Source organism: Wyeomyia smithii, chromosome 1, assembly GCF_029784165.1.
Source record: "Wyeomyia smithii strain HCP4-BCI-WySm-NY-G18 chromosome 1, ASM2978416v1, whole genome shotgun sequence".
Lineage (NCBI taxonomy): Eukaryota > Metazoa > Arthropoda > Insecta > Diptera > Culicidae > Wyeomyia > Wyeomyia smithii.
In genome coordinates this window covers 201,852,359-201,878,534 of record NC_073694.1, presented here as the reverse complement: position 1 = coordinate 201,878,534, position 26,176 = coordinate 201,852,359, and the positions used below count along the sequence as shown (strand labels likewise).

The 26,176-nt window shown below is 40.7% G+C and overlaps 3 protein-coding genes across 4 annotated transcripts; 1 reads left to right on the top strand and 2 right to left on the bottom strand.

Annotated features, from left to right (window-relative positions):
* Window positions 1-4,574: 4,574 nt before the first annotated feature.
* Window positions 4,575-8,905, bottom strand: LOC129718735 (uncharacterized). 2 transcript variants are annotated; one of them, XM_055669773.1, is made up of 7 exons: window positions 8,655-8,905; window positions 8,134-8,438; window positions 7,952-8,068; window positions 7,641-7,888; window positions 5,894-7,585; window positions 5,594-5,832; window positions 4,575-5,517 (listed from the first exon to the last, which is right to left on the bottom strand). In XM_055669773.1, the coding sequence occupies exons 2-7, from the start codon at window positions 8,406-8,408 to the stop codon at window positions 4,924-4,926; spliced, it is 3,165 nt and encodes a 1,054-aa protein (XP_055525748.1). In that variant the 5' UTR covers window positions 8,409-8,438; window positions 8,655-8,905; the 3' UTR covers window positions 4,575-4,923. The 2 variants fall into 2 exon arrangements, with proteins under 2 accessions (XP_055525748.1, XP_055525747.1); XM_055669772.1 differs by having other exon boundaries at window positions 8,134-8,426.
* Window positions 8,906-18,721: 9,816 nt separating this feature from the next.
* LOC129718739 (zinc finger protein 431-like) lies at window positions 18,722-21,179 on the top strand. The gene is made up of 4 exons (XM_055669778.1): window positions 18,722-19,044; window positions 19,100-20,656; window positions 20,720-20,877; window positions 20,937-21,179. The coding sequence occupies exons 1-3, from the start codon at window positions 18,821-18,823 to the stop codon at window positions 20,859-20,861; spliced, it is 1,923 nt and encodes a 640-aa protein (XP_055525753.1). The 5' UTR covers window positions 18,722-18,820; the 3' UTR covers window positions 20,862-20,877; window positions 20,937-21,179.
* A 216-nt stretch (window positions 21,180-21,395) lies between these two features.
* LOC129718736 (zinc finger protein 431-like) lies at window positions 21,396-23,678 on the bottom strand. The gene is made up of 3 exons (XM_055669775.1): window positions 23,287-23,678; window positions 21,623-23,230; window positions 21,396-21,570 (listed from the first exon to the last, which is right to left on the bottom strand). The coding sequence occupies exons 1-3, from the start codon at window positions 23,508-23,510 to the stop codon at window positions 21,426-21,428; spliced, it is 1,977 nt and encodes a 658-aa protein (XP_055525750.1). The 5' UTR covers window positions 23,511-23,678; the 3' UTR covers window positions 21,396-21,425.
* Between the last annotated feature and the right edge of the window lie 2,498 nt (window positions 23,679-26,176).

Here is a 26,176-nt window from a genome sequence, read left to right as displayed (position 1 = left end):
TGGCCTTTTCTGGCCTTAGGAAGCACTTTTCGGCGATTCTAAGCTCAATTTGAGATCATTTTCTATTTTGGCCTTTCTGGCCTTTAGAGAAGGCTTTTCGGCCATTCTGAGCTCAATTTGGGATCATTTTCTATTTTGGCCTTTAGAAGCACTTTTCAGCGATTTTCAGCTCAATTTGGGATCATTTCCTATTTTGGCCTTTTCTGGCCTTAGGAAGCGTTTTTCGGCGATTCTGAGCTTAATTTGGGATCATTTTCTATTGTGGCCTTTAGAAGCTTTTTCCGACGATTTTGAACTCAATTTGGGATCATTTTTTATTTTGGCCTTCTCTGGCCTTAGGAAGCATTTTTCGGTGATTTTGAGCTCATTTTGGGATCATTTTCTATTTTGGCCTTTTCTTGCCTTAGGAAGCGTTTTTCGGCGATTCTGAGCTCAATTTGGGATCATTTTCTATTTTGGCCTTTTCTTGCCTTAGGAAGCGTTTTTCGGCGATTTTGAGCTCAATTTGGGATCATTTTCTATTTTGGCCTTTTCTGGCCTTTAGAGAAGGCTTTTCGGCCATTCTGAGCTCAATTTGGGATCATTTTCTATTTTGGCCTTTAGAAGCACTTTTCAGCGATTTTCAGCTCAATTTGGGATCATTTCCTATTTTGGCCTTTTCTGGCCTTAGGAAGCGTTTTTCGGCCATTCTGAGCTCAATTTGGGATCATTTTCTGTTGTGGCCTTTAGAAGCACTTTTCAGCGATTTCGAGCTCAATTTGGGATCGTTTTCTATTTTGGCCTTTTCTTGCCTTAGGAAGCCCTTTTCGGCCATTCTGAGCTCAATTTGGGATCATTTTCTATTGTGGCCTTTAGAAGCTTTTTCCGGCGATTTTGAGCTCAATTTGGGATCATTTTCTATTTTGGCTTTTTCTGGCCTTTGGAAGCATTTTTCGGTGATTTTGAGCTCACTTTGGGATCATTTCCTATTTTGGCCTTTTCTGGCCTTAGGAAGCGTTTTTCGGCGATTCTGAGCTTAATTTGGGATCATTTTCTATTGTGGCCTTTAGAAGCTTTTTCCGACGATTTTGAGCTCAATTTGGGATCATTTTTTATTTTGGCCTTCTCTGGCCTTAGGAAGCATTTTTCGGTGATTTTGAGCTCATTTTGGGATCATTTTCTATTTTGGCCTTTTCTGGCTTTGGAAGCGTTTTTCGGCGATTCTGAGCTCAATTTGGGATCATTTTGTATTTTGGCCTTTTCTTGCCTTAGGAAGCCCTTTTCGGCCATTCTGAGCTCAATTTGGGATCATTTTCTATTGTGGCCTTTTCTGGCCTTAGGAAGCGTTTTTCGGCAATTCTGAGCTCAATTTGGGATCATTTTCTATTGTGGCCTTTAGAAGCTTTTTCCGGCGATTTTGAGCTCAATTTGGGATCATTTTCTATTTTGGCCTTTTCTGGCCTTAGGAAGCATTTTTCGTCGATTTTGAGCTCAATTTGGGATCATTTTCTATTTTGGCGTTTTCTGGCCTGTAAAAGCACTTTTCGGCCATTCTGAGCTCAATTTGGGATCATTTTCTATATTGGCCTTTTCTGGCCTTAGGAAGCGTTTTTCGGCAATTCTGAGCTCAATTTGGGATCATTTTCTATTGTGGCCTTTAGAAGCTTTTTCCGGCGATTTTGAGCTCAATTCGGGATCATTTTCTATTTTGGCCTTTTCTGACCTTAGGAAGCATTTTTCGGTGGTTTTGAGCTCAATTTGGGATCATTTTCTATTTTGGCGTTTTCTGGCCTTAAGAAGCACTTTTCGGCCATTCTGAGCTCAATTCGGGAGCATTTTCTATTGTGGCCTTTAGAAGCTTTTTCCGGCGATTTTGAGCTCAATTTGGGATCATTTTCTATTTTAGCCTTCTCTGGCCTTAGGAAGCGTTTTCGGCCATACTGAGCTCAATTAGGGATCATTTTGTATTTTGGTCTTTAGAAGCTTTTCCGGCTATTTTGAGCTCAATTTGGGATCATTTTCTATTGTGGCCTTTTCTGGCCTTAGGAAGCGTTTTTCGGCCATTCTGAGCTCAATTTGGGATCATTTTCTATTGTGGCCTGTAGAAGCTTTTCCCGGCGATTTTGAGCTCAATTTGGGATCATTTTCTATTTTAGTCTTCTCTGGACCTAGGAAGCGTTTTTCGGCCATTCTGAGCTCAATTAGGGATCGATTTGTATTTTGGCCTTTAGGAGCTTTTCCGGCGATTTTGAGCTCCATTTGGGATCATTTTCTATTGTAGCCTTTTCTGGCCTTAGGAAGCGTTTCTCGGCCATTCTGAGCTCAATTTGGGATCATTTTCTATTTTGGCCTTTTCTGGCCTTAGGAAGCATTTTTCGGTGATTTTGAGCTCAATTTGGGATCATTCTCTATTTTGGCGTTTTCTGGCCTTAGGGAGCGTTTTTCGGTGATTCTGAGCTCAATTTGGGATTATTTTCTATTTTGGCCTTTTCTGGCCTTAGGAAGCACTTTTCGGCGATTTCGAGCTCAATTTGGGATCATTTTCTATTTTGGCGTTTTCTGGCCTTAGGAAGCGTTTTTCGGCCATTCTGAGCTCAATTAGGGATCATTTTCTATATTGGCCTTTTCCGGCGATTTTGAGCTCAATTTAGGATCATTTTCTATTTTGGCGTTTTCTGGCCTTTAGAAGCACTTTTCGGCGATTTGAGCTCAATTTGGGATCATTTTCTATCTCGGCGTTTTTGGCCTTAGGAAGCGTTTTTCGGCGATTCTGAGCTCAATTTGGGATCATTTTCTATTGTGGCCTTTTCTGGCCTTAGGAAGCGTTTTTCGGCCATTCTGAGCTCAATTTGGGATCATTTTCTATTGTGGCCTGTAGAAGCTTTTCCCGGCGATTTTGAGCTCAATTTGGGATCATTTTCTATTTTAGTCTTCTCTGGACTTAGGAAGCGTTTTTCGGCCATTCTGAGCTCAATTAGGGATCGATTTGTATTTTGGCCTTTAGGAGCTTTTCCGGCGATTTTGAGCTCCATTTGGGATCATTTTCTATTGTAGCCTTTTCTGGCCTTAGGAAGCGTTTCTCGGCCATTCTGAGCTCAATTTGGAATCATTTTCTATTGTGGCCTTTAGAAGATTTTCCGGCGATTTTGAGCTCAATTTGGGATCATTTTCTATTATGGCCTTTTCTGGCCTTAGGAAGCATTTTTCGGTGATTTTGAGCTCAATTTGGGATCATTCTCTATTTTGGCGTTTTCTGGCCTTAGGGAGCGTTTTTCGGTGATTCTGAGCTCAATTTGGGATTATTTTCTATTTTGGCCTTTTCTGGCCTTAGGAAGCACTTTTCGGCGATTTCGAGCTCAATTTGGGATCATTTTCTATTTTGGCGTTTTCTGGCCTTAGGAAGCGTTTTTCGGCCATTCTGAGCTCAATTAGGGATCATTTTCTATATTGGCCTTTTCCGGCGATTTTGAGCTCAATTTAGGATCATTTTCTATTTTGGCGTTTTCTGGCCTTTAGAAGCACTTTTCAGCGATTTCGAGCTCAATTTGGGATCATTTTCTATCTCGGCGTTTTTGGCCTTAGGAAGCGTTTTTCGGCGATTCTGAGCTCAATTTGGGATCATTTTCTATTTTGGCCTTTTCTGGCCTTAGGAAGCGTTTTTCGGCCATTCTGAGCTCAATTAGGGATCATTTTCTATATTGGCCTTTTCCGGCGATTTTGAGCTCAATTTAGGATCATTTTCTATTTTGGCGTTTTCTGGCCTTTAGAAGCACTTTTCGGCGATTTCGAGCTCAATTTGGGATCATTTTCTATCTCGGCGTTTTTGGCCCTAGGAAGCGTTTTTCGGCGATTCTGAGCTCAATTTGGGATCATTTTCTATCTCGGCGTTTTTGGCCTTAGGAAGCGTTTTTCGGCGATTCTGAGCCCAATTTGGGATCATTTTCTATTTTGGCCTTTTCTGGCCTTCTGGCCGAAGCACTTTTCGGTGGTTCTGACTTTTCCCGCTCAATTTGGTATTATTCAGCAGAGAACCAGAAAGAGGCCGCCTACTCCGTGGTAGGCCTCGCACCGGGTGGATGTGCCAAGTAAAAGAAGATCCACGATCTGCCTGTGGATACGAACAAGACAGAAGAAGCTGGACATCTCCAATTCGTTCGGTTTGGTAAACGGTCTGTCGGCCAACAAAGTAATGTGCATGAACTGTTAAATACGGAAAGCTGACAAATGTTAAGGGCGCTTCGACTTTGTTTACAGGCACATTCAGGGAGCTGTGTTTCTTGTTATTACTCTTCTAAGCGAAAAGTAACCTAAACAACCCCCCCTCCTCTCCTTCATGTGTCACGTAATTTGGAGCTCGAAGTCGGCCATGGTTCCTAAACAATTCCACCCTTATATACTGACCTCCGGTATTACCTCTAAAGTTACAGCGAGAAATGGAGTACTATCTTTCGTAAATACATTGAGATGCGACTTTTTATAGATGAACATCACTTCATTGGTGAATTTTTTTTTTGAAAACTTGTTGCGTACTGTGGTTTCCTAATGTAAGAGAAAGAACGAATATGCGTTTCGGCTCGTTTTTAAAGATTGTTCAATTTCTACAATAGCTTGCTTCCATCTGCATTTGTAGTCACATTTTATTGTGTAGAGTAGTATAATGTTGCCTGCCACGCAATAGAGAAGTAATCCGCCTCTTTTCCACCTAGGTGGAAACAAGTTTATTTTGATCGGGTTTATAGTATGCAAATATCTGAACCGGAGAAAAATCTGATTCAACTGGTTGATTTTTCTTGTTCAATCGCACCTTAACTATGTATAATCTTTCTTTGAGTGAGAAATACACAATTATGAACGCACATTGAATATCACTGTACAAATCCAAAGTATAATTTAAAAAAATATGTTCCTAGCTAAAGTAGAGGAATTCATCTTTGCAGTCCAGATTTAAATATCATCCTCTTCACTAACCGTGTCCGAAGTAAGCGTATCTCCCACTACCGTATTTGCGTCATTCCTATCCGAGCCAACCGAACTGACGGAATCGTTGTCATCCTCCTCATCATCGTCATCGTCATCGTCATCGCTATCATCACTATCGCCGGGATCATGAAGCTGCTTCCGATAGAACTCAATGGCGTGCTGCAGATCACTCAATCGCTGCTTAGTTTTCTCGTTGTTCGAATCAAGTATTCGCAGGTGATTCAGGAAGTCATACGTTCGCAGCGTGTCGCGTTCATCTGCAGACGAAGCGAACAGCTTACGCGTGAACTTGCGAAGTTTTCCCAGTAAACGGCTGTAGTTGGATGCGAGCTTCTTGAGTTCCAGATAGGGCCCGGCAGCGAGTGTACCGTAGTCCAGCACGTGCCACTCTCCGGAAGTCATATTCCAAACGAACAGCGACCGGCACTGGTAGATCTTCCGGTGTGTGTGGCAATCGATCGAGGTGGAACAGTTGTGGCACTGTTTCAGCTTGTTCGTATCACTCGCCGTGAACTGCAGCACCATGGTACAGGTGATGGTTTCTGTTAGCGGGCAAACCTGGGATTTTATTCAAAGAGAAAAATTGTACTGGAACGGAGCGATGGAAAAAAAGGTGTGAGTGTGTTCCACTTACGTGTGTCAACTCGTAGGCCGAATCAAACAGAATGCCGTACTTTTTCCCGTTTTTCGTGCAGATGTGGTTGGCTACGTGAAACGAGAACGTCTCCATGTCGAACGAGTTCTGCGTCACTACGACGGCCGGACAGTTTAACTTGCTGAACGAGGCCGGCGTGATAATCTGCATGTTCGAATAGCAGGAACCGTGCACTTCCATCGGCAGCGAGGTATGGTAGCCGGGAGAAATGCAGTCATCTGAGAAGGAGGAGATTATTCCAAATATAAGCTGTTTTTTTGGAGAGAAAAAAATACTAACCATCCTCGGTGGTTAGCACCGAGTTAGCGTCGTCCTCCTCGACATAAATTTTGACGATCTTCTTCGAGCAAGCTGGCTTCTCTGGTTTCAGCTCTTGCTGGGGACAAAACTTCGGTGGCAGCAAATTGTCCGAGTTCACGTTTTCATCGTTGCCCCCAACATCCGATTGGAGCTTTTTTTCGTTGAATTTCTGAATGGCATCGATGAAAAACTTAGGAATATCATCCCCGAGGGCAGTACCAATACCACCGTTAGCGTAAATGTAATCTTTCGGATCAAAGTTAGGCATTTTGATCAGCTGAGCGGCCGATGGTTGGCGATTGCTGGGCGTTCCGGTGGTCGTGGAGATTGCCACTGGAGAATGATGACGGTAATAGTTTGGCGATCTGATTCCCGGTGGTGAGCGAAGGTAACGATTGCCAACCGGTGAGCCACAAGGCGACCGAAAGCCATGATTCGGAGAGGCCCGATGCAGGTGGGTTGTCATTTCGTAGCCAACCGGATGCGATGGACTGCACAGCAAATTTTGACTAGCGGAACGTGTGCGGATTTGGCTGCGTAATCTATTGAAGGGAACTATCACATTGTCACCGTGGCTACTGTCCTCGGAGAATTCGTACTTCTTGTCCGCCAAACGGCGCTTTCGGAAGGTGCTTATTTTTTCACAGCGTTCGTTGTCTTCGGAGAATTCATAGGCCCTGGATGCGACGTCAGCGGGAACATTTTCACCGCCTGGTTCATTACTATTGGTAGGAACATTAGATTCAGTCACTCTAGTAGAGAGATACGAGCGTCTTCGTAGGGGAGACCGTCCGAAAGACGACAAAGAGGAACTAGAAGATGACCCAGTCGCTTCCTGCTTCAGATCAGAGGCAGAGAAGGTTTGGGCTTGAGCATTGCTTTTGGCATCGACGATGCACATGGAAGCACCAGCAGTTGAAGGACCAGCGATTGGTTTCTGTCCACCCGCTTCTGGAGAAACAAGTCTTAGTTCTATATTGGTATGATTGCGATGATTGAGCAACCGAACGTTGGATGAGGGTGAAAGGGATTCGAGTCGGGCGGCAGCTCCCCGTGTAAGCATCGAAGTTCGTGCGGGAAGCCCTCCGATTCCGGTAGTTGTGCGACGATCACAGACTATGACAAGTTCGTCTAAATTCTCCGGATAGTGAGCAGTCAGTGGCGAAGAATGTGACGCATTTGAAGACAATCTACTGGTGGTACGATGATACCTCGGGGAGAGCGGTTGCGAACAGCGACCCGATTCGAAAGATTCAGTCTCATACTCAGCGAAGTCCGCTATTATCTGATCGGCAATACTAAGAGCTGCTTCCTGTGGCGCTGGTGGGAGTGGTAACGCACCACTTGTCGACGGTTTTGGTGCTGCCGGCAGCGTTGCAGTAATAACTGGACTGGACAACGGAACTGTCACCGCAAGTCTACTCGCTTCGTTTTCCGGTTGCCTTTTGGATATATATTTACTGCTAATTACTCCTGATGGCCGCCTCGGCAAGCAGCGTTCCATGTTAAGCTGAATATTAATCGTGTGGATAAAGCTGTTTTCGCTCATAATAATATAGCCCGGGCAGTTTAAGTTGAAACGAGGATTAAACTTCGGTCCTGAGTCCGAGTTGCGGTATTTGGTGTGAATTGTCATGTTACACTTGATACAGAGAATATCCTGACGGTTTCCTACAATAGAGATATCATCAATGTTATATGAATAATCAGCGTACATTCTACTCACCATCTTCCTCATCGGCATCTCGTATTTTCTTACAATCCAGGCATCCCAGCTTCGGCACCCGGACGACAGTAACGTAGGAATCAAAATCATCCTTCTCACTAGCGCCGTGAACAATCAAAAGTTGCTGATCAGTTTTCCACTGCGTTATTGTCACGGTCTTGATACCATCTACCCCGTGATCATCGAAGAGACAAACCTGAAAGTACTTGCTCAGCAGGAAGTGCGGTCGATAGATCCAAAAGTACAATCTGTAAATCATTCGCAAACATTAGCCAGTGTCCAATTCAGCCTGCAAGCATTCATAAACCTACTCATATTTATAGTTAGACGAGAAGTTATATTCATGCGTCAGCTCATCGTCGTAATCGTAAGCCACCTTGTAGCTGAGCAAAAATTGGCCGCACGCCGAAAGACCCATAAATACGTGACTGCAATCAAAACAGAACATCACACCCATAACTTCTTTCACCCCAGTCCACCTCCAATATCTTACCCCTTCAAATAGCAACATGGAACGATCTCCTTCAGACAGAAAGACAAGTACTGTGGAACCTCTCGAAATGCAACCTGATGTGACCGTTTGTTAAGACCCGTGTTGAAGTATCCACAGTGCTGACGACTGAGCACCTTAAGTGCCACATTCTCACAGCGGACCATTTCGTTTGAGCTGCCGAAAAAACTAAATTCTCTCCGGTGGTCGCTGCTGTTGAAGCGAAGCTGCAGACTACCGCTGGCATCCTTTCTAGACCCTGATGGGTGCCAATCCATAATGCACACAGAGTATCGCTGAAATTGTAGCTATAGATATTCTTAGCAGAACCGGTTTGATAAAGAATTAAAAAAAAGAGTTCCAGAGTGAAAGAAAAAATGGCTCAACAGAGAATTCGATCTGGAAGCGAACGAACGAATACCAAAATGGTAAACAAACCCTTTTCGCCAGAATAAATTGATTATTTCTATTAACGCATCGATACAAAATACAAAAAAAAAAAGAAATTATAATGTCCGACTTACATGCAAGTCCCGACTAAATACGAACGTTTCTCCTGCTTTCCAACATTTTGGTCTTGAATTTCGTAATACTTATTGATTCATTTCTAGTTTAAAAAAACACACGAAAAAAAGAAGGAAATATCAGTCCTGTGGGAAATTATGCCGTTTCTTTTTCTTTTAAAACAATCCCGAAAACTCAGTGCAAAACGACGCACTTTCAGCTCTACTGGCCAGTTGTTTGAGGCTCTGTCTCTGCACTGCTGTCTATCCGTTCATGTCGTCGCCCGAGTGTGCCCAGCGTTGCCAGATTCCTGCAACAGTTAGAAAACCAAAATAACATCTGCTCTAAATACTCAAACTTCAACTACATCGAGCTCGCTAGGTCAAAAGTCTGAAAGAATTCACACTTTCTTCGAAAGTTTGAGCAAATATGAGAAAACTCCTTTGCATCTTTGGTGAAACTAGCACACGGACTGGAAAAGCCTGCATGCATTTAGGAGACAAATCTGCACATCTGGTATCCCTGGTGTGTACATCGCGTACATCGCGTTTGGGTCTTTGAGAAACGATACAGAAAAGCAACAGAATGACAGTTTTTAGCAAGATTTCACTGCAGAGCGAAGTGATAGCTAATCGTAGTAATAGACATACACGCTATTAAAGTTCAATGCAGTGAAGAGTGAAGAGCTACATCGCGGCACCGATGCATTGCCTGTGAAAACACAGTAACACAGATGAAAAAGACAAAGATCTTGTCGTAAACATTCTACTAGGGGAATGCTTAACGTGGATGTGAAAATCACCCAGAATATGCCATGTCAAGCGATAAAAAAGTTTGTAGAAATGTACAGATGCACCCAGAATAAGGACAGTTTCTTTTATAAATCATAACCGCAGACAGACGTCCAAGCTGAGTTTCAAACTTGTGTAAGGTTTTGACGTGAGACTACGTCTTTCTTCACTATACTAAGGTACATTCTGGGAAAACTGGATTGAACATGTAACGTTTTCAGTGGTGGGCACCGCTAAGCGAAAATTTAGCGACGCTAATCGCTTAGCCGCTAACCGGAAAATTTAGCTCGATAATCGCTAAACGCTAAACCCACATTAGCGGAACTTTCGCTAATCGCTAATCGCTAACGTTTTAATATGTAAATAGTCATATCGCTATATTTATTGCTCGTGTTTTGTAAGATTTGGACCACTTTGATTTTTTTTTTGCTAAACAAACGAAAACAATTACTTTTTAAAGCTATTTACAATAAGAGGTTCACGAAACAGTATTCATATTTTGTTTTGTAAAAACAAGAATAACAAAAGTTTTTTAGCTTGCATTAAAAAAAGATACTTCTAGGAATATTTTCATGAAAATTCAATTATTATCTGAATCGAAAAAGTAGAACCAAAGTTGTCATAATTTCAAGCGCATTGCAATTTACCAAAGTTCTTGGTGTGCCGAAAATTCAATTAGACCTTGTGCTTGTTCTTCAAAATGCTCCTGTGGCTTGAACGATAACTGGAACTCCATTCTTGGGGTAAAAAAACTGACAAAAGTAACTTTCGCAGTAAAGTATGTTCATCTTTGTAAGCAATTTACGTACGCCATCAGCAATTTACAGTTTTTCTAAATATTTCTACTGTCGCTTCTTTACAAAATTTAGCGAATTAGCGATTAGCGTTTCGAAGGCCAAAATTTTAGCGACGCTAACAGTTTCGCTAACCAGCTCAAAAATTAGCGAAATCGCTAACTGAATTTTAGCGTCGCTAATTAGCGAATTAGCGAATTAGCGGAATGGTGCCCACCACTGAACGTTTTTGGTTGTCAGAAAGGAAGATTTTAGATGCTAATAGCGTTCAAACAACTGTTCCGATTTCAATAGTTAATATACCGTTGGAAAGCTAAAACATACAAGATTTGTATAACATGATAATTTTAGTCACCATTTTCTTATTACTCCGTGAAAATTGCGGGAAAGTTTGAAGGTCGAATATCTACATACATTTTTCATACGATTGGTATATTTCCCTAACGCAGACTTCAAAAACATAGACGAAATGATTTCACGCATTCAGTCATTGGCTAGCAATGCCAGCCAATTGGCATCGCATTCATCACCCAACGTAAGCGACGAAGAAAAAGGCGGCAATGCTTCCACGTGATTGGTTCTTCTCCCAATCACCCAAGTTCCTTACACTGAGTGACGCTATAAAATGACATTCCGTGTTGAGAGAAGCTCATTCCCTGGTCGACCGTCAAAGCGAACAGTTCGGCTTCCCTTCGATCTGAGTTGGACCCCACCAGTGGTAATCTAATTCAGATATCGTTGTTGGAGTACAGCCCGAAACTGGACGTGATCGGTACTGGGGACCATTGTAAGCCGTTGGAAGGGACCATTGGAAGACTTGGAAGCCGTTTGGATGCTGCCGATAGTAATTTGTGTAGGTATAGCGTGTCGTATACCAAGCGTGTTTATGTGTGTGTGAGTAGCGTGTGTATGTGTGAGTAGCGTGTGTATGTGTCAGTAACGTGTGTATGTGTATGTGTGTGTGTGAGTAGCGTGTGTATGTGTGTGAGTAGCGTGTGTATGTGTGTGTGAGTAGCGTGTGTGTGAGTAGCGTGTGTGTGAGTGTGTGAGTAGCGTGTGTATGTGTGTTTGTGTGTGAGTAGCGTGTGTATGTGTGTGTGAGTAGCGTGTGTATGTGTGTGTGAATAGCGTGTGTATGTGTGTGAGTGTGTGAGTAGCGTGTGTATGTGTGAGTAGCGTGTGTTTTTGTGTGTGTGAGTAGCGTGTGTAAGTGTGTGTGTGAGTGTGAGTAGCGTGTGTGTGAGTGTGAGTAGCGTGTGTGTGAGTATTGTGTGTGTGTGTGTGTGTGTGTGTCGTGTGTGTGGGTGAGTAGCGTGTGGTTGTGTGAGTAGCGTGTGTGTGTGAGTAGCGTATGTGTGTGGGGGTGTGTGAGTAGCGTGTGTGTGGGTGTTATTTATTCATTTGTTTATTTGATCGGCCACTAGCACAATCCAAGGCTATCGGGCTGTTGGTTTGTATACACATTTGGTTACAATTATAATTTATTTTTATACACTTTATAATCAATGATAATTGTATTCTTAACGTATGTGGGTGTGTGTGAGTAGCGTGTGTGTGTGAGTAGCGTGTGTGTGTATCTGTGTGTGTGAGTAGCGCGTGTGTGTGTGTGTTAATGTGTGTATGTGTGAGCGGCGTGTATGTGTGTAAGTGGCGTGAGTATGTAAGTGGGTATGTGTATGTGTGTAAGTAGCGTGGGTGTCTGAGGAGCGTGTGCTTGTGAGAAGTGTGTGTGTATATAGTGTGTGTGTAAAACGTGTATGTGTGTATAACGTGTGTGCAAACATGCAATCATCCGAGGTAAATTTATTTATGACAGAATACTTTTATAGGCAACAAGTTAATTATTTTTCCTATTCGTTTGTATGCTATGGTTTATGACAGGTGTCTATGTTTTTTTTTTTTTTTGTTCATGGATTGTTGTGTATGGTATTTGTACGTTTGGTGTGTTTTATATACAATGGCTATGGCAGAATTAAATCTTTACACCCACAATAGTCCCACGTCAAGCCTTCGTTTGTGCACTCAAGCACATACCCTTTAACTTTTTTGTAGTAGCAATCCGTAACCAGATAGCGCTACCAGTACCGCCAGCCTCGTACACCAGCGAAAAAAAATGTATTGTAGCGATAAGGTCACCAGGCGGCGTTAGTGTACAAGTAATTTATAACGCAATTCACATTGAAAATTTACACGGAAAATTTGATCAATGTTGTTCTTGCTTGGACGTCTGTCTGTGTCATAACGATTGTCGAATTACCCAACAATAATTTTACATCAATCAAAGAAATAGTTATCGGTTTCCGTTATACTCTACTAAATTTTTTGGAAATAAATATTGAAATTCAGTCGCAAATATATATTTCGACTGTGACGTACAGTCTTCCTCAGTGCTTGTGTGGACTGGTAAAGAGCAAAGCGTAAATCCTGTTTTTTTATTTGTAGTAGGTAAAAATGAAAATTTAGCACCCTAATTGGAGTTAGGTAGGGGATTATGCGGTCGATTGTTTACCGTACCATGTCTGGGGTTTTTGGGAAGCAGATTGAATAGCCATGAGGGGTGATTACCTGCGTCTTTATTGAGAAGCGTGCATGAGTGTTGTTTATAAATTTCTAAACTTTCAGCTACGTCTAATTTCCATAAATTATTAACGGGGCGGAGGAGGTGAATGTTATCCGAAGTTAGTGGATGTTCCTCGTTAAAAATATGTTCAGCCACTTTTGATTTGAAATTGTGTGGTGGGGCATTTGTTGAAACTTTACTTGCTTTGGTCACTTCTGCGAAATGTTCTTTGAAACGTATCAATAGGTTACGTTTAGTTTGTCCGATGTAAACCATGTCACAGTGACTGCATGCCATTTTATAAATTCCAGCTTTGTTCAGGGTATCAATAGGGTCTTTGGTAGACCCTAATTTTGTTTTGAGTTGGGTATTTCTACTAGTGTAGACAATATCCATCCCAAATTTTCTAAATTTTGAACGAAGTGGGCGTGTCAAGTTAACGTCATATTCAACGGCTACCCTTTTCAGATCTTCTGTTATTGGGGTGAGTGTTGTAAAAGATTTCCGAATTTGAGCACGCTTCTTTTTATCGACAATGGCTTGAATGATACTTTCATTGTAGCCATTAAGTTTAGCAATTTCGAAAATATATTCCAGTTCCTTTTGCTTGGCTACTTCACTTAGAGGTAAAGTTTCCATGCGGTGGATCATGTGATGGAAGGATGCCATTTTATGCTGGAAGGGATGGTTTGAAGTGTTAGGTATTACCCGTTTTGTATTCGTGGGTTTCCGATAAATTTCAAAATCCAAGTCCGTAGACTTTCTGACTACAACGACGTCCAAGAAAGGGAGTCTGTTGTTAAGTTCTTTTTCAATTGTGAAGTTTATATTTTTATGGGTATTATTAAGGGATATGAAAAAAGTTTCAAGATCCGCCCTTTTCAAAATACAAAAAATATCATCCACATACCTCCACCATCGAATCGGTAAGATGTTCCTCTTCTCTAATGTACTTTCTATATTTGCCATGAAGAGCTCACATAGAAAGGGAGAAAGAGGATTCCCCATTGGTGCCCCTTTAGTCTGTTTGTAAAATTTACCACGAAATGTGAAGTAGTTTTCTTTCATGCAAAGGCGTGAAAGTTTCAACAAACTGTCAACTTTCTTTTTCCAAGTAATATCAAAATATTGGGAAAGAAGCCAGTCCTCTAAAAGGTTTAAGGTTTCATTCACTGGAACGCTAGGAAATAAGGCCGTAACGTCAAATGAAACCATTATCTCATCAGATTGGATGTTACCCGAGGATCTTAAATTTTCAACGAAATCTCCGGTGCTCTTTACTGATCGACTTGGAAATTTATGGGGCATGGCTTGAAATTCTTTTACCAGCCATTTAGCCAATTTTTCTGTGGGAGCCCCTACCGCTGAGATAATTTCTCTCATTTCATTTCCAGGTTTGTGAATTTTGGGGAGACCCTTTATTCTTGGAAGAACTGGATTTGAAACACGAAGATTTTGTAACGCATTACCCAAAACGGGTTTGCATTCTTTTATTGTATTTTCTACACGTTTTACCATATCAGCAAGAGGATTGAGTCGCAGTTGCCAATATGGACCTTTATCAATTTTTTGGGTTATTTGTTCATCATAGTCAGACTTGTCCATGATGACGGTTTTGTTCCCCTTATCTGCTTTTAAATAGAAAACAGGTTTTTTACGTAATTCCTCAACTGTCTTTAAATCAGACGAATTTTCATGACGTGGCAGTGTCTTAGTAATTTTTGAAAAAATTTGGCGTACTTCACCAGTTTGTTCTGTGGAAAGTTTACAACTGTTCATCCCAGCTTCTATATCGATGATCGATTGTTCAATATTGGGTCGTGAAGGAATTGCGAAATTTAGGCCCATATTTAGAAGATTTTGCTGGGGTTGTGAAAACTCGTACGAAGACCTATTGACCACAAAGTCGTCAATGAGGTGTACTTTGGCTGTCTTTCTACTACTGTTATTTCGTAGAAGCAGTTGATTTAACTTTTTCAATCCCAATTTTCGTTTTCTTTCCCCTTCACACTTTTCGGCTACTTTAACTTTAATTAGAAAATTTTGAAATTCAAAAGGAAATTCTTTGGCAAGTTTTAAATGAAGTGAATAACATTCCAGAGTTGTGGAGCTAAGTTTACTATAAAGAAATAATTTTACACTTTTGAATCACTTCACTTTTGCCTTTCTCCTAGAAAGGTATAGTGCGGTATAGCAATCAGTGGCAAAACCAAGGGTATAAAAGTGCTCCAAAGCGCCGAATGGCATATATCACTCGACTCGGTTCGACGAGCTGAGCATTTTTTGTATGTGTGTGTGTGTTTGTGCAACTTTTCAATCTCACTCGATTTACTCAGAGATGGCTGAATCGATTTTCATAAAATTATTCTCAAATGAAAGGTCTAGTTGCCCCATAAAACTCTATTAAATTTTATTGTAATCGGATTTTTAGTTTGTATGTTATTTATCAAAATGTGAAAATCACGAAAGTTCATTATCTCAGAAACTACACTACTGATTTTCACAAATTTGCTTTTTGTTATATAAACGAGTCCTACAGTGACGTTTCGATCATACCACGATCAAACAAAAATTCACGTCATATATTTGGAACATATTTGTTTCATGTTATTTGCATGTGTTAATGTATGTTCATGTGTGTTTGAATATTATGTTTTAAATGTTCGGTAGAGTTTCATTGCTGGCTACGAAAAATTTGTTATTTAGAGTGATAAATAAATCCAGCAAATATTATCGAGGTGCATTTTTTCTGAAAATTGAAGTGTTCGTGTAAATCTATTTTAACAAATAATAAGTTTGAATGATAAAGCGGGGGCCTAGTGTGGTTGGTAACGTCTCCGCTAACCACGCTCGACGCCTGGTTTCGAATCCCACCGCCGACATAGGTGTCGATGGTTGTGAGGTGGCGTGATCCACTCACAACCAACCCAACTGGTCTAGATTCAATCCTAGCCGACACCGGGAGATTTTCTGAGGCGAAAAATCTCTGGGATCACGCCTTCCATCGCATGAGGAAGTAAAGCCGTTGGCGCCGGTCCGTTAATAAACGGGTCGTGAGTTAGGGTCCTGGGTGTGGAGTCGCTCCCTGGGCGTCGGTGATTGGCCACAACAGTGGCGGAAATAGACCGACGGAAAATAAGCGAGAATAAAAAAAAGTTTGAATGAGAAAGGCTGGGTCTGACCCCTAGGTGGATTTATTTGGGTTTTTTTTCCAAATGTTTCCGTTCACAAAATGAGCTATATCCGAAGATTTCTCCAACACTTTATGTGTTCAATGGTTTTGTATGTAACGTCATCTGTCTCAAAACACTTTTGTACTTTTACTCAGGATGAAATCTTCCAAAAAAGTTGGTACGAAATGAACTACTCCAAGGTGGCGAAAAATTTTTAAAAAGCAAATTCCCTAATTTTTGCTGAAATATAACATCTATTTCCCTGATATTTTCCAGCATTCAGCACATAAAAGTACAACGTAAATGAACGCAGCTTTGAAACCCAAAGTAGAAAGTATTCGATATAAAACCAAACGATAGCGGTCCCGAACTAGCCTTTTATGCTACAAAAATCAGTTTTGGCGCTAAAGAGCCATTAAAAAAAGAATCGCGTATCTGTTCCCTGATTATTTTTTGATTTTCCCTGATCGAAAAAAGAAATCCCTGATATTCCCTGATATTAGAGGTTTTTTCCAGGTTTCCGTCGAAGCGAAAACTTGACATTTCATTACGTTTAAATTCTGTCACTTCGCTCGAAGTGTAAACTCGAGAATTTCGCTTCGCGTGAACTGTAAACTGCAGGCTGGTGAAATACCTGTGTACTCTACAACCGGGTTTTCACTATAGATTTCGCTAGCGAAAAAGCAAGGCTTTTTTACTTGTCAAATTTTTCACTTCGCTTGAAACTATAAACTATACTTATGTCTTGCGTATGTGGGCGAACTGTCATCTAATTGATTTCGGTCAAATTTCAGAAAGTTTCAAATCGTGATTTATAAACCAAAAGAAAACAATATAAAATTTTCGAAAATCACGTTTTGCTTAGAAAACGCAGCTCTTTCAGAGAATATGTAAAACTGGTATAGCAAAACAACCCAATTACAAAGCATATAGATATGGAAGTAATTTAACAAAAACAAATTAAAACTGGCTAGCAAAAAATCGCGTCTACGAAACCTAAAACGACTTTAAAAGCTAGAGCTACCAGAAGCCTAGTAATCCCAAATTGGTTATGCCTTCATGTTGAGTTTGTCTTTTAGCACTGATATATGAACCGTTGAGAGCAAAAGTGGTACATGTGCCATTTTTACACTTTTTGGGTTTTTTTGGTTTTTTGCATAAATTGATGCAGAACGAAATAATGTACTAGAATATCAAAAAAAAAACGAGATGTGATAACCTAAACCAAAGTTATAGCCAACACTATTTTGGTAATTAACATATAATCACAATTTCGTTGAGAGCAAAAGTGGTACATGTCCAGTCTGTGCATGTTAGATGAATTGGGTTGTTTAACTATATCAGTTTTTTTATGTCATCTGAAAAATCTGCATTTTCTAAGTAAAACGTGATTTAAAAAAATTCTATCGTTTTTCTTCGCTTTTTCAATCACGATTTAAAACTCGAAATCGCTACAATGACAGTTTGCCCATATACCAACTGTCATTGTAGCGATTCAGAGCGAATTTTTATTCTTCAATTTAAAATCGAAGGATAATGATATAGTTTTAAAAAATCACGTTTTGCTCAGCAAATTACACTCTCTCAGATGATATTTAAAAATCGGAAATCCGTGAATAGCTAAACAACCCAAATGTAAGTCGAAAATCTTAGGATACGAAACAATCATGTCTTCAGCAAAGTTGGTTAAGTGATTGACTACATTCACATGAAGATCTGTCTGGTTTGTAATTTTCTCACTACGTGGTGCTAGTGTACCCGTGACTATTTTGTAACAAAAAGCATTTTATCTATTTCAGTATCAACTCGTATGCTGTTACCAAATACATATACACTAGCGCCACGAAGAGACTGAATTCCTTAAGAAAAAGATCATCATTCTGTAGAGTTCTCCGATGTATTCGATTTTTCTTTTTTAGCTGTAAGAATTTTTTGTCACCTGTGAGAACTGTCATCTAAGGATAAAGAATGAAAAACTACCGAGTTTGATTCACACTTTCATTCCATTTTAAATTTCAATATACATTGTAAAGCGGGCCGTGTCGTAGTGTTCGTGTGTTTTCGCTTGGAGAACTCTATATATACTACACTGCCGCTCCAAGCATAACTGTCCCATATTCTGTGCAAACCTCATGGACGCTGGGACAGTTATGCTTGGAGCGGCAGTACAGTTGTCTCAAATAAAAGTATTGTTATTTTGACAAGAACTGTATATTATAAATGTCAACCCAAAAACGATATTATTTTCTGTGTAGTATTCAATCTGTTGGACAACTCTGCTGAAGACATGAATGTTCTATGTCTTGAGATTAGAAAGCTATAATACATCCTTCATGCTCACACTGGACAAGTACCACTTTTGCTCTTTGGTTGGCGTTTTTTGGTTGTCATTATTTTTCCCATTGAACAAAAGTGGTACATGTTTTTCCATTGAAGTTTGTGTAAGTTCTCAACCAAAACTCGTTATGCTTTCATGTACCGTCTATTGAAACCTTTCCAGCAATAATTTAGTGCAGTAATGTTGGAAAAAATTGTTGAAAATAATTCACTATTTGAGTGTTTTCGTTTATCGCGTCTCCTGGGAAATTTACTTAATGGCACATGTACCACTTTTGCTCTTAACGGCTTATATTTATGAAAATAGGGAAAATTGGGAAAATAAACATTTTCAGTGTAGCTCGAGACGATTTGCGATTTTCCGATGTCCCATGTAACACAATAGTGAGTAGCCCGCAGTAAGCGTGTATATTATGCTCTGTTACCTGAGATCTATTACCATCAACCGAAGCAGTAAACAAGTTGGCAGAACGGGCTAAACAGTTAAAAATCGTAAAATCCTTAGCGACAAAGTTAGCTTATCGAGTCATCATGCCCTGTATTGTACCTACATGCCTCCGTAGCGACAAAGAAATGACCACTATTCCGGAGGACGTAACACTCGCTTCTAGATGGCTTGAGGCCATCGAAATTGGCTCTGGATACTCGATAGAATTGGCTGAAAGTGAATTTCAACCGGAAATATGCAGCTTACATTTCACGGATTTCGACACGAATGCCGGTAGCTATGAGGAACCGTCGAAGTTCATTAGCCGGTAAGTAACACGCTTTATTTTTAATTCCCTTAGATAACAGTATTTTATCATTCAGCGATGAAACCTGCACCCAAATTTTCAGCTGCCGAATGTGTTTAACATTTCACCCGACCGAGGACATGGTATCCTTGGAAGGTACTATAGGCGAGCGTACAATTTCTTCTCTTTTAGAAATGTTAGGATTGGATCTTCAGAACAATCAGTTCTTTCAAATGATTTGTTTAGCATGCATTGCCAGGATCGAAATATTTACTTCCTTGCAAACAAATTTCACCCAATCGGAGATAGCCTTTCAAGATTTGCTTCAGAAAAGTCAGAACATACAGTATCTTGAGTTTAAAATAGAGATTAGTTCCCCACAACTTACTATCGTTGAAGATGAAGAAGAATTTACGGAGTTCGAGTCGTATACCTATCAAAATGCTAGTGACGATGAAAGCATACCAACAGTTGCTCAGAAAAGTTGGAAGCAGCGTGAAAAGCGAACCATGCGCCAATCTATGAAAAATAAAAAATCTCAGGAATCAATCAGTTTAAAGGAGAAGATAGACCGAAATTGCTATATATGTGACACAATTCAGCCAGATGCTAACCAGTTGATGGTTCATCTTACAGAAAACCACAGCTCCGAGATGGGCTATCGATGTGAGGAATGCTCACTGGATATCCCTTTACTGTACATGTACAATCGACATCTAAGCCGGCACGATCAATCGAAACTGCCCCTCAAGTGCAGCATTTGTTCAATGCGGTTCTCGTCTAAATTTTGGGTCAAGCTACACGAGAATAGAATCCACGGTGCCAATCATAATGTAAAACCAGTTAAGATCAAAGCACGTGATGTTGTTTGCGAACAGTGCGGGAAAGTATGTGACATTCGAAGACTTAAAGATCACGTTCAACAGGTTCACCTAAAGACGAGTCAATCGAAATGCAACATATGTGGCAAAACTTTCACAACAAAGAGAAGTCTCGAAAGACACATGCTTTTGCATACCAATGCGAAACCCTACAGCTGTGACCAGTGTGAGGAGAATTTCAGACGTTTGCTCGATTATCGTCACCATAAAAGCCTGGTGCACGATGGTGTTAATCCACACGTTTGTTCCGAATGCAATGAGGAATTTAAAAACTACCGACTGCTTTATGTCCACAAGCAGAAAGTTCACCAGAAAAATGTTCCTAAATCTCTGCGGGAGAAACAGTGTGAAACTTGCAAGCTCTGTCGCTTGCGATTCGCGAAAGGCAGTGAGCTGATGGAGCACATACGCAGTGTACACAGCGAAGAAGAGTATCCAGTGCTACAGTGTCCTCATTGTCCGAAAACGTTCATGCTGCCGACACGACTGTCAGTCCACAAGCTTATCCATTCGGGTAGGTATGCCTGCAAGGAATGTGGTGCTGGTCATGTAGACAAAAAGAAGCTCCAGTACCATATGGATCTCAAACACTCCGATGGTCGGCTGTATACGTGCTCCGATTGCCCTACAACTTTCACCAGCCTGCACCAGCTTACCCTACACACTGTTCTGCACACCAAAGGAAAGCAGTTCCAGTGCGAGTACTGTGAGAAAGCGTTCCTGCGAAGGTTTCAACTGGTTATTCATACACGGTAAAATGCGCGCATTTTTTATTCATTTTTGAACAATTTCACACTCAAATTTTTATGTTTTAGAATTCACACAGGGGAAAAACCGTTCGAGTGCGTTGGATGCCTAAAACGTTTCGGTGACGATAGAACTTTTTGCAAGCACAAAAAAATCTGCCAGGCACTGCTCGAGAAGAAACTCGCGGAACCGAAACTTGAGAACGTGTAATGCGTGATTAACTCTAGTAAAATCCGTAGAGCAAACGTCTTAATGTCCTTTGTAATTGCATGTTTCCTATTTCAGTGCCCAGGTTGAGCAGCCAGAATAAACCTCTAGCATACAAATCGAAACTCAGTTTGTTTTTGGTATGGGAACTAAAATGGTATTGGTCAGAGGTGACATCAACCTTATCAGTCAGTATGAGTCGGCGTGGGTTTCAGGAGCAGAATTGAAATCTGCATGGAACAATCGCTTTTCCGCGTCCATTGAAACCAGGTAATATCGCTGGGCTTTTTAACAGATTATTATAACCAATTGTGATGAATACTTTTAGTCCCAATTCATTTCTATATTTTTTGTAACTTCTTCTCGATAAATTTTGAACACATCATTGCTCCTTAGACTCGTTATATTAGCATCAAAAATCGAAACCAAATCGCAAAACTTTCATAGTAAATCGATCTTTAATGCATTGCGCTCTTCTTTTCAAATGTTTATGACTATTTCTTTGTTCTATTTCTCTGATAGCAAAATACTCAATCATTTTTATACAATATACGCTTCGTAACCAGTTTATTCGTATTCTACGCTCTCCGATTCTTCAGCTATCTTGCTGAGTAGCTCCTTGCAGACTTTTTTGTGCTTGCAAAAAGTCCTATCGTCACTGAAACGCTTAAAACATCCGGCGCACTCGAAGGGTTTCTCCCCGGTGTGGATTCTGAAAACAAATTGTGGTGAAATTGGGGTACCTGACACAATGTTAAATTTACCGCGTATGGATAACTAGTTGAATCTTCTGCACAAAGGATTTTTCACAATACTCGCACTGGAACTGCTTTCCTTTGGTATGTACGACACTATGCCGCTGAAGCTTGAAGCGACTCACAAATTTTGCAGAACAGTCAGAACACGGAAACATCTGACCGTCTGAGTGATTGGTATCCATGTGAGATTCGAGGGCCCTCTTGTTCTCATGATGGACACCGCATATTTTGCACATATATTTTTCCAAATGGATTTGCTTGTGTTTCGATAGACGGGACGGTAGCAAAAACGTCTCTGGACAATGGGGACATTCGAGCACTGGATAGTCTTCCGAGTGTTCACTTTGAATGTGTGCTATCAGCTCACTGCCCTTTGAAAACTGCATTCGACACAGTTTACACGGTACGTACTGTTTGTAGATTAAACGTGAAGGATCTCCCTTCGGTTTGACACCTTTCTTCAGATGCACTATCTGCTTATGATTGTACAGCAATCGGTAGTGATTAAATTCTTCGTTGCATATGGCACAAACGTGCGGATTTACACCCTCGTGCACCAAGCTTTTGTGGTGGCGGTAATCAAGTAAACGTTTGAAGGTTTTATCACACTGGTCACAACTGTAGGGTCTTTCTTTTGTGTGTACCAACATGTGGCGTTCGAGACTGGCCTTGATGGAGAATGTTTTATCGCATATAGTGCATTTCGTATAAGTCGATTTCTCATGAACCTTTTGGATGTGTTCTTTAATCCTGCGGGTATCGCAAACCTTCCCGCATTGGTCACAAACCACATTATGCGTTTTAAACGAAGCCCGTTTCACGTTGTGGTTGGTATTATGAACTCTGTTTTCGTGTATTTTGACCAAATAACTGGACGAGAATCTCACTGCACAAATGCTGCATTTATACGGTTTGTTGGAATCATCGTGCCGACTAAGGTGGCGATTATATACATGCAGCAAAGGGAAATCCAGTGAACATTCGTCACATCGATAACACTTTCCGGAGGTGTGATTTACCACAAGATGTATCATCAACTCGTTGGCATCTGGTTGAATGGTATCACATATGTAACAGTTTCGATCTATTTTCTCCTTTGAACTGAGCGATTTCTCGGATGGTTTTTTATCATTGTTGAAAGAAATCTTCAAAGGATTAACACTCCGACTCCGGGTGCTACGGTTCTGGATCTTACGATCCTGGATTTTACGATTCCGGGAAGTTTTTGGAATGTACTCGTCGTCACTAGCATCCTGGTTGGAGTTTGGCTCCGATTCCGTAGAATATTTATCTCCAACGGTATCATACTGCGGTGAACTAATCTCTACTTTGACCTCAAGGAACTCCGTTTTTCGGCTTTTCTGAAGCAACTCTTGAAAGGCTTCCTCCGATTGCCTGAAGCTTGTGTGCAGAGAAGCGAATATTTCTATCCTAGCCAAGCATACCAAACAAATCATTCGAAGGAATTGATTTTCGTGAAAATCTATTTCTAACAATTCCAGAAGAGGGGCAATGTTTTGCTCGCCTAGAGTACCTTTTAAGGATACCATATCCTCGGTCGGGTGGAAAGATAAACACATTCGGCAGCCGGAAATTTGTGTGCAGTTTTTATTGCTAAATGATAAAATACTGTTACCTAAGTAAGTTCAACACAATGTGTTCCTACTTACCGGTGTATGAAGTTGGACGGTTCCTCGTAGTTTTCGCCATTCTTGTCGAAACACATGAAATGTAGGCTGCATATTTGCGGTTGACATTCATTTTCCGCCAATTCCATCGAGTGTCCAGAGCCCATTTCGATTGCCTCAAGCCATCTTGATGCGAGTGTTCGGTCCTCTGGGAACGTCATCATTTCTTTGTCGCTACGAAGGCATGTAGGCACAATACAAGGCATGATGTCTCCTTAAAGCAATTTTACTACGTAAAAGGATTGATTACTAGATATGTATCAATAACAGATGCACTTGTCGCTTCGAGAATTATACGATTTCAATTCGTCCAACCCGGTCAAGAAGATGAAGCAACACTCACAACAAAGCAACTGACAAACGTCTCAAACCCTCGTGCTGTGGTGAATAGAGGTGAGTAGCACCCAGAGATGCCAGATGTTTTTGAAAAATGTCTGCAACTGCTCGAAAAACCGGAAAAATGTGCTCGAAAATTGAAAAAAATCTCAAAAAAATATCGCTCGCGCAGATAAAAGTCTGTAAAAATCTGCACACATTTTAAGAAAATCTGCGCAAATATAAGGAGACTCTGACAAAAGTCTGCAGAAACCGTGGAAAAACTGCAAATATCTGCAAATCAATAAAAATCTGCACACGGACTCCAAAAATTTGCGTTTTGCAGACAAATCTGCACATTTGGTATCCCTGGTAGCACCCAATACACTCTCAGCTGGAAATATGAAACAGCGGTATAACATCGAAAATACGAAAACGTCAAACCTGATACGAAAACGTCAAACCTGATACAAAAACGTCGATGTCAGTCGGATTGTTTTCATAATTTTGCTGTTTCGGTTAGGGCTTAGCCCCTGCGCTTCTTAAGTAGACACAAAAATGATGTAATCTAAAAGAAAAACTCTTTATAACTCATATATGAGCTTTCCATTCGAAAATACAAGGAATGACGAGAGTTTTGTATCAATAGCAAACACAAGCAAGAAAAAAAAGGAAAAACATAAGATTTGACGTTTATATGTTGTACTCGATGTTATAACTCATAGCACATTCCCTCTTGTTATACTCTGTCAAATGTACAGCGAGGGATAGGAGAAGGCATTCCCTCGGAAACAGCTCGTATACAAAAAATCCGGATAAGTTTTATCAGAGGATAATTCGCCCTGACGGAATTAAATCATCTCCTTCACACACATTGAACTGTCCGTAAGCGAATTTTAGGGAGAATTACCAAAATGGTAGCTATCTCATTCACCCTTGAAGAAATTCCTATCCTCTGCACTCATAGAGTAAACAAATTGAAGGTGGCAGCACCGTAACTCCGTCAGAGCGAATACACCTCATTAGTTCTGCAAGTCCTCATAGCAAAACAAAAAAAAAACAGTCTACCGTGACCATTAACAAGTTCAGCCTTCAGCATATCTGATTTAATAAATACCATAAATGCGAATCGGGCTTTCTAACTCAGCTCAGTCACGCACACTAAATTCAGGCAGCGTTGATAAACTCGCTCGCAAAAAGCATGCGATACTCCAAGTGGCGTTCTCGCCGCTACCAAAATCTCACACTAGAGATACTCCTGTCGCACTGTTTCTCGTTCTCTTTTACTTTTTTTATTTCACACTACCGAGCGTTGCTGCTTGCGAGTTTTCTCGCACACACTCTCGCTCGTGTACTTTCCCACTCGCGTGTACCTCCCTTTCTCGCGAGCACAACCAGCGGAGGTGATTGTCAAGACCGTCAAGACGCATTATGACGATACGGAGTGACAAGGCACGACGAAGCGGAGTGGCAAAAAGAATATTTCGACGAGTAGGCAGGGATGCCACATATACAAATTTATCAGTACTTATACAGATTTTTTGTGTGTTTTTCATACAGATATCTGTATATACAAATTACATATTTTCTAGAAATAGTACAGAACTATACTTTTTTTTTTGGTTTTCATGACGTCGCGAAATAAACTTTTCGATGTAGGTAGTTGAAAATCGAAAATGAACTCAAATGCTATTGAGCGTGTTGGAGTTTTCATTATATTTATATGTTACGCGTAAACGTGTGCATAAATGAGTCAATGAACAAACTATATTGCGTATTTTTTCTTCTAAGGGATATGTTCAGTGAATATGCAGATTTTTATACAGATTGAAATATCACTGAGGTGATTTCCTGAGATTCGAAATACAGATAAAAATGTGGCATCACTGCGAGTAGGTATTCCGATACCCTACACGTTCAAGCATGCGATTTATCACCCCACTTTCGGCTGTCGGTGCACGATACAAAACTACTTGGCATCAGTTCAGCGATTGACAAACCGCATGCGTGAGTCGGTGAACGAAGCATTTTCGTTTTCGGGCACATTTTTTCAAGCACTCCTTGTCAAGTACTCTTATTCGAGTACTCGCGTACTCGGCGTGAGTAAAAAGATAGAAGAGAATTTGCGAGCGGTTGTATGCTGGCTGCTGCTCTGGCAAGTGCGTGAATAATAAAGAGTGTCTCGAAGGTGTGTGTGCGAACGACTGGAGAAGCGTAGCACACATCTCATTCTCAAGCAGAAAGGAGTGGCTATGTTATGCTTCTCGCTCGTTTAGCAACGCTGAATTCAGGTTGTTTGCCTCATAAATGACTCTTGTTTTAAGCCGGTTATTGTTGTTCACCCGTGTTTGCCACATTAAAAAAATTGGAGAGTGACAAACAATTATCTTTGACCAAATTTTAATTTGGCACAGGCAACAGGCTTTACTCTACCGGGGTTAAGCAAATCGAAAAATAAAGTCTTTTTTGAGTTGCTCAGTACTGGAAATCGAATATTCACTTTGTAAGATACTATCCGTAAACAAATCACAGAATCCGCATAGGAATAAATTATAAT

Coding starts and splice junctions, on each gene's coding strand:
- LOC129718735 (XM_055669773.1), bottom strand. CDS start 8,408: ATGGATTGGCACCCATCAGGGTCTAGAAAGGATGCCAGCGGTAGTCTG. Junction 7,889..7,951: donor TCGTCTAACTATAAATATGA/GTAGGTTTATGA, acceptor AATGATTTACAG/ATTGTACTTTTGGATCTATC. Junction 7,586..7,640: donor AGATGCCGATGAGGAAGATG/GTGAGTAGAATG, acceptor TCTCTATTGTAG/GAAACCGTCAGGATATTCTC.
- LOC129718739 (XM_055669778.1), top strand. CDS start 18,821: ATGCCCTGTATTGTACCTACATGCCTCCGTAGCGACAAAGAAATGACC. Junction 19,045..19,099: donor CCGTCGAAGTTCATTAGCCG/GTAAGTAACACG, acceptor TTTATCATTCAG/CGATGAAACCTGCACCCAAA. Junction 20,657..20,719: donor CAACTGGTTATTCATACACG/GTAAAATGCGCG, acceptor TTTATGTTTTAG/AATTCACACAGGGGAAAAAC.
- LOC129718736 (XM_055669775.1), bottom strand. CDS start 23,510: ATGCCTTGTATTGTGCCTACATGCCTTCGTAGCGACAAAGAAATGATG. Junction 23,231..23,286: donor CCGTCCAACTTCATACACCG/GTAAGTAGGAAC, acceptor TTTATCATTTAG/CAATAAAAACTGCACACAAA. Junction 21,571..21,622: donor CAACTAGTTATCCATACGCG/GTAAATTTAACA, acceptor ATTTGTTTTCAG/AATCCACACCGGGGAGAAAC.